General features: G+C 38.7%; 1 protein-coding gene across 1 annotated transcript in view; it reads left to right on the top strand.

The window, feature by feature from the left end:
- The window catches only part of LOC107644656 (probable aquaporin TIP-type alpha), a 21,765-nt gene extending 17,147 nt beyond the window's left edge, over positions 1 to 4,618 (top strand). Inside the window, exon 4 of the mRNA XM_016348567.2 lies at positions 4,462 to 4,618. Within this exon, the coding sequence (XP_016204053.2) occupies positions 4,462 to 4,618 (157 nt within the window). The remainder of the gene's footprint in view (positions 1 to 4,461) is intronic.

Here is an 8,131-nt window from a genome sequence, read left to right on the forward strand (position 1 = left end):
ATTCATATATTTTTGTATTTTTTTTCTTTTTTTATCATTTTAAAACTTTGTTTTTGTCTTTTTTTTTTGTTATTTTTCTTTTTTGTTATCCTCCTCTACCTCCTCATCTATATATGGTCATCATCGTCTTCTTATTATATGTATCGTCATTATCGTTATTATTGTTATTGTTATTGTTATTGTAAAAATTTTGCCATATTGATTACGTTGTCTGATCCAAAATTTTTGTTAAAAAATTTTTTCAAGTTCCTTCTTGTTTTACTCTCTTAATAAGAATAAAAATAAAAAAAAAATTAAACAAAGAAGAAAAAATACATAATGCTGCAAAATTATGCAAAATTACTTGAAAGAGGATGAACCTACATTTATTCAGCTAAAAGAAAGAAAGAAATAAGAAAAAAAGAAGAAGAAAAAATGCAGTATTAAAGAAAATATTTCATGTATTTGTAGCAAATTTTGGTGTAAAACTAAGATATTTTTGTGTATTATTAAAAAATTTTGGTGTATTTGTACGAATAAGTTCTGCATAATTCAAAACTCTTCTTCTTTTTCCTTCTCATCTCTACTGCTTCTTGTTCTTCTTTTACATCATAATCATCATATTCTTCTTTTTTTTCTTATTCATTTTTTTCTTCTTATTTTACCTTCTAAAAAAATACATAATGTTATAGAATCAATAAAAAGAGGATGAGAAAAAATGCAATAACAACAGCGGCAATAAAAAGAACGACAAAGATGATGAAATAGATTAAGAAAAAAAAAAGAACACAAAGTATGAAAAAGGAGGAGAAACACAAAGAAAAAGGAGAAGAAAGAGGAGGAGGAGGAGGAGGAGGAGGAGGAGGAACACGGGATATAAATATTGGAGGAAGAACGACGTGATTTTACGTGCGCGTTATGTAAATAAATTTTGTTGAGTTAAGATTAACTTGTATAAACTTGTATGCCAAAAAAATTTGTATATATAGCAGGTCATCATTCAAAAAAATTAAATAAAAAAGCCTCACATGCAATAATAATGTATATTTACACAAATTTAAAATAAAAAAGGGTTAAGTACTGAAATCGTCCCTAAGGTCTGGGGTGAAAATCAAAATCGTCTCCAACTTTTTTTTGTTATTAAAATCATCCTCAACGTTACAAAACGTTATAAAATCGTCCTTTTCTATTTTTTGGACCAAATTACCCTTAACTATTAATAAAAATAATATTAAAAAAATAAAACCCCACCCCACCCACACCCAGCATCTCTTCGTCTCTCCTTCCACCCCAAACCCACCCCCAGAGACAAGATCCTCAACCTTCTCAACAAGAGCAGCCGCAAAAGGGCCTTCCTTGGGAAGAACCACTCCAACAACAAATGCCCCAAACAGAGCATGGATTCCAATGGTGTCGGTGACAAAACCAGCTGCCAAGACCGTTGCCAACGTGGCACAGACGTAGGACTCGTTGATGGCTTCGCCTTCAGAGCAGCGCCGAGACATCCATCTGAAAATGGGAGGAAGAACAAGTGCGCAACAGATTACAAAGTCGCATCCGGACAAGAAGACCCAAACGGAGACAAGTGGAGAAGAGTCAAAGCCAGAGAGCGCAATCACAAGGGCGAGAAGAACCCACGCTGCCACGTCATTAACAGCCGCTGCTGACATGGCCATCCGTCCAACCTCAGTGGTAAGCAGCCTCAACTCAGCCAAGATGCGTGCCAGGACGGGGAAGGCGGTGATGGAGAGAGCGACTCCCATGAACACAAAGAAAGGTACTTTATCGACTCCCTGCGAGATTGTTGTTCGAAGTGCAAAAGATGTCCCGATTCCCAAGACAAAGGGGAATGTGATCCCGGCAAGGGCAATGGCAAGAGCTTTCTTTCCTGTTTTGCTAAGGAGAGACTTGGGGTCGAGTTCCAGTCCTATCAAGAACATGAAGAAAAGTAAACCAATGTTGGCCAAAGTGTCCAAGACCGTTAGGCTCTTGGATGGGAACACAGCATTCAGAAAGGCAGAGCTGCGTTCTAGAACTGATGGACCAAGCAATATTCCACCCACAATTTCTGCAATCACGCGTGGCTGCCTTAGTGGTTTGAAAAGGAATGCTAGGAGGCGAGTGAGAGACGAAGAGATGCTGGGTGTGGGTGGGGTGGAGTTTTATTTTTTTTAATATTATTTTTATTAATAGTTAAGGGTAATTTGGTCAAAAAAAAGAAAATGACAATTTTATAATGTTTTGTAACGTTGATGATGATTTTAATAACAAAAAAAGGTCGGGGACGATTTTAATTTTCACCCCAGACCTTAGGGACAATTTCAGTACTTAACCCTAAAAAAACGACGTGTAATATCATGTAATCCTAATTATTTATTATAATATATGTTTAGCATATGAATCCTCTCCGAGCGTGACTTTCCTGTTTATTATGAGTATATTATTATGTGATTTTAAAGCTACTTAATCTATAGGGTAAAAAACCTAAACAAGTTAAAGGGATTTCAATTTGACACAAATAAGCCAAAACAAATTCTGTTTCAGCAATCAACCAAATGGCATTTCTATGTAGTTCGAACCAAATAGGTTCGAACTCACCTTCCACATAATTCGAACCAAATAGGTTCGAATTACAGCTATACGTCAAGCCTAAATAAATCGAACCAAATTGGTTCGAACCATAACTTAATAATTCGAACCTAATAGGTTCGAATTACAATGAGCATATTTCGAACCATAGCGGTTCGAATCAGTGAGGATGAGAACTCTATATATATGGTCTGAGCGTGAGTTACTATCATTAGAGGTGGTTTAGATGGCTAGTGAGGAGAGTTTTGCAGTGTTGGTTCACCACAGAGGAACCATTAAGAAGAAAACTTGTTCTGGTGTGAAGTTCACTGATAAGGATCCTCTCTGCATTATCGTAACGCCTACGACAAGGTATGAGGACCTTGTTAGCTCTGTACTGCAGAAACTCGGGCTGGAAGATGTGAAATGGGTTAAGAAGTTTTTTTATCGATTTCCAATCACGGTGCTCCAGAACACCGTAACGTACGATTGTTTCACGATCGGGAATGATGAGGACTTGCAGGTCATGTTTCATTGTCGCCGGCAGTTTCCAGAGGTTAGGACACCAGAACTGTTGGCAAAGTTGGTTGACGCGGTGTCCAGGTCGGGGGGTTCGAACCAGAATACCACCACTTTAGCCACGGTAGCCGGTTCTAGCTCCAGGCCTGGCGTTGCATCTTCCTCCGTCCCTGCGTACGAGCCACCCGTCCAACCTGTCGCCTCCCCTTCGTTCGCTGTTGACCTCATCGGCAGTGTAGGCGACGAGGTCGGTGAAGGTGGGTATCTGCCGACATCTTTACAGTGTGCTGCACCGGCTGGGGTTGGAGATGGATTCTTGGATGATCCAGAGGACGATGACGTCAAGCCGGATATGATTGCTGATGACAGTGGGGATGATGTTGGAGCAAGTGAACCTGCTGGGGTGGTCGGTGGTTCTAGCTCCGGCACGCAGCAGTACCCTCCGCATTTTTCCTCTTTGGACTTGGATGCCATGAGGCAGGAGGGGGTTGCTGGGCAGCCGGCTGGATTTGGCGCTAGAGATGCTGAAGGGTATGCAGGTCTAATAGAGTTTCAGGTTGGTCAGCAATTTCCGGATAAAGAACAGGCCCTGTTAAGTGTCAAGACTTACAGCATACGGCGAGGGGTACAGTACAAGGTGGTGGAGTCCGACTATCGCCGGTATGTGGGCAAGTGTTCTGAGTTCGGCAATGGGTGCACATGGTTGATTCGGCTCAGTCTCCGACAGCGCAAGGGGATTTGGGAGGTCAAACGTTACAACGGACCGCATACTTGTCTCGCCACCTCGATCTCCAGCGACCACAGGAGTTTGGATTACCATGTGATATCGGCATTCGTTATGCCAATAGTTAGGGCTGATGCATCCGTCAGCATCAAGGTGCTCCTAAATGCCACCGCCGCACACTTTGGGTTTATGCCGACTTACAGGAGGGTCTGGTTGGCGAAGCAGAAGGCTGTTTCCCTCATCTATGGTGACTGGGATGAGTCGTACAACGAGCTCCCAAGGTGGGTGTTAGGAGTCCGGTTGACGATGCCTGGTACTGTTGCTGTGCTGAGGACGAGCCCTGTTCGTGTCAGTGGACAGGTGGACGAGTCTCGAGCTTATTTTCACAGACTATTCTGGACCTTTCCCCCATGCATCGAGGCATTCTGTCATTGCAAGCCCCTAGTTAGTATTGACGAAACCCATCTGTATGGCAAGTATGGGGGAACGTTGCTTGTCGCGATTGCACAGGACGGGAACTCCAACATACTCCCCGTCGCGTTTGCGTTAGTCGAGGGTGAGAATGCTGAGTCGTGGTCTTTCTTTCTCTCCCACCTGCGTGAGCATGTGACACCACAGCCGGGTCTGCTGGTTATCTCGGACAGGCATAACGGCATCAAGGCCGCCCTTGAGGCTCCTGAAGGAGGCTGGTTACCTCCATCTGCATACCGGGCATTTTGTATTCGACATGTTGCGGCAAATTTTGCCCTCACCTTCAAGGGCAAAGACGCAAGGAGGCTACTCGTGAATGCGGCATACGCTAAGACCGAGGTTGAGTTCCAGTACTAGTTTGATATTCTTAAGTCCGAAGACCCGGCGATGTGTGACTGGGCTAACCGGATTGAGTATTCCTTGTGGACCCAGCATTGTGATGAGGGGCGTAGATTCGGACACATGACGACGAATATATCTGAGTGTGTGAACTCGATTCTCAAGGGCGTCAGAAACCTTCCTGTGTGCTCCCTAGTGAAGGCAACATACGGAAGGTTGGCCGAGTTATTTGTTCGCAAAGGGAGGGAGGCTGAGGCGCAGATGGGAACCGGACAACAATTTAGTCAGCACTTGGTGAAGTGTATAGAGGCCAACTTGAAGACGGCTAGGTGCTTCACGATTACCGTGTACGACAGGGATAACTCCGAGTTCACCGTTGCAGAGACAACTCCGACTGGTTCTTTCTCACTGGGTACCTACAGAGTCTCGCTTGCATCTCGTACATGTGACTGCGAATACTTCCAGGCACTTCATTTCCCGTGTCTCCACGCACTGGCATGCTGTGCCTACTCACGGCTTACATGGGAGCCTTATGTCCACCAGGTGTATCGTCTTAGTTCGGTCTTCAGTGTCTATCAGATGGGTTTTACACATCCCATTCCGGAGGGTTTCTGGCCACCATATGACAGGCCGACTGTCATCCCTGACCCCAATAAGAGGCGTGCGAGAGAGGGTCGTCCCAGGTCCACTCGGATACGGACCAATATGGACGAGGCTGATCCGAACTGGCCAAAGAGATGTGGGCTTTGTCGGCAGCCCGGCCACACACGTCGGAGTTGCCCACAGCTCGGAGGCGCAGAGCACACACGGGGACATGATTAACTGTATTTGCGGCTTTGGTTCTTTTGTTATTTCAATTTAGCTTTTAGATTCCGCAATTATCGGTTTTCTTACTTGTGGTTGGTGATGCATAAAATTTGTTAACGTCACTGCGATGTACCTCAAATGGATTTTTACTTAATGAATATGTTCTGCCACCGCAGTTTTAAACGAAATGTTTCTCTAAGGCACACCGGCAAAAAAAATGTAGGACTCTTATTAAGAGATGATGCGGAAACTATGTTTGTAACTTAAGTTCCTTCCTGTGACGAATTCATAGTAATTCGAACCATCCTATTTCAAATTACTTGGTAAAGTTATGCTCATTGTAATTCGAACCTATTAGGTTCGAATTATTAAGTTATGGTTCGAACCAATTTGGTTCGATTTATTTAGGCTTGGTGTATAGCTGTAATTCGAACCTATTTGGTTCGAATTATGTGGAAGGTGAGTTCGAACCTATTTGGTTCGAACTATATAGAAATGCCACTTGGTGGATTGCTGAAACAGAATTTGCTTTGGCTTATTTGTGTCAAATTGATCTCCCTTTGGCTTGTTTAGATTTTTTACCCTTAAAGATATGAACATAAAATATTTATGTCTAAAAAAAAAAAAGAGAAAGTATAGGGAGTCAATGACCTAAGCGTACAATGTGCACAATGAAGGTTTAGAAAGTATTAGAGATATGATTATTAGTGTTACATTATCCTGTCAAGTTATGTTTTTGGGATGAGTGGTTTCAGGATATGGTATTAGAGTTCCAGATCCGGAAGGTCAAAAGTTTGAACCTTGGTGAACCCAAAATTAGCTTTTTATAACATGAGATGTTTATTATCCCTGGTATCCGGAGATGGTTATTCTGGATAGTATAGGTGATGTTCATTTTATTCATTTCATTTTATTCATAAACAAAAAATTTAGCCCATTATACACATTGTATGCTTAGGCCATTAGCTCCCTAGTACTACTCAAAAAAAAAAAAAATCATCGAAACGTTGCAAGAAAAGTCATATTGTCAAAACTTATACATCATCGTCAATTGTATTAAAAATGTTTGCTTTTTGTTTCACAACAACTTAGATTTCAACAATTTCACTAAATTTTTAACTAAATTTTTTATCATTTAAAATTTTATGATTAAATTTCTGTCTTAAACAAATTCTTTTAAATACTCTACTAACCGTTGTCATTCGAAAAAAAAAATCAAAATATTTTAAATTATTTATTCTATCCTAAATAACCTAAACATAAAAGCAAATACTTTAAGAATAATTTGTTTTCTTAAAACCAATGGCTAGTGTGAATTTAACTAACTGAAAAGTGAAAACTTTTATTTAATATAAAGCTCTAATTACACTTATTAAAATACGAAGACCGATTTAATCGAGGCAACTTGGTCTTTGACTCTTTGGTAGTGCAAACTACAAAGTTAAAATTATTTAACAATTATTTTGCAGCATCCTTTTGGACAATAATGCATGAGCTAGCAAGACTAATATATAATAATTAATATAACCTGTCTATATTTTCAAATCATCATAATTATATTTATAATTATTTAAACTTAGATGATGTCTTTACTAATACTTATATAGGTCCTTTTGACTTAGCTTTGATTTCATACATAGTACAATACATATGGTGTATATGTAGAGACAAAATTGAATAGGGATGTTTATGGATTAGATTCGATCTATTTATTTACATTTGATTTATAATTTATGGATATAATCTAATTTGTAATATTTGATTCGATTCGCAGTTAAATAGAATTGGGCTGTAAATTTTATATCTATGTATCTACGGATTTGTAGATCTACAAAATAAATTAAAAAATTATATATGTTATGTTTAAGAATTTTTTATTTGGTTTAGTTTTTAATTTATGTTGCACTTTTAGAATATTAGAATATTAAAATTTGTATTATTATTTTTTATTAACGTTTGGGGTAAGTTTTGAAGTTATTTCTAACGTTTAAATTGTCTTATTTAAGTTCCTGACATTTTAAAATTGTCTCAATATTATTCTTTCGTTAATGATCTATTAACAAAGTTGACGATTGGACAATATTGAGACGATTATGAAATGCTGGGGACTTTGGTAGGATGAAAACATTTGGAACAAAAATAATATATGACTCTTAGAAAAATTATCTAATCAAGTAAAAATAAATTCACTTAGAACAAAAGTAATGTGAATAAAAGTAATTTACTTAGATGTGATTAAAAGATAATTGAATAATCATGTTTAGTAAAAAATTAAATTAATGCATCGTTTTTGTCCCCAACATTTTCGTCCTATTTAAATTCCTAATGTTTCAAAATCGTCTCAATATTGTCCTACCATCAATTATGTTAACAGATCACTAATGACAGGACAACATTGAGATGATTTTGAAACGTTAGAAGGACGATTTAAATATATTATGGACAATTTTGAGACTTATTCATCCCAAATATTTGAGAAAAAAATGATACTTTACTTTTAAAAAATATTTTAATAGTATTTTTGAAGTAAGTGAGTGTAAAAGAAAGGGAAAATAAATTTTTTGAATATTTTATTTTTTGGATTATTATATAGTAGGGGTGTCCGTGGATCGAATTCGATCTGCATATCCGCGGTGTTTATCCGAATCCGATCAAAAAATTGCGAAAATTGATCCGATTCATACACTAATAGAATCGGATTGTGGATTTTAGGTAGATATTCGT

This window comes from Arachis ipaensis, chromosome B05 (genome assembly GCF_000816755.2).
Source record: "Arachis ipaensis cultivar K30076 chromosome B05, Araip1.1, whole genome shotgun sequence".
Taxonomy (NCBI): Eukaryota; Viridiplantae; Streptophyta; class Magnoliopsida; order Fabales; family Fabaceae; genus Arachis; species Arachis ipaensis.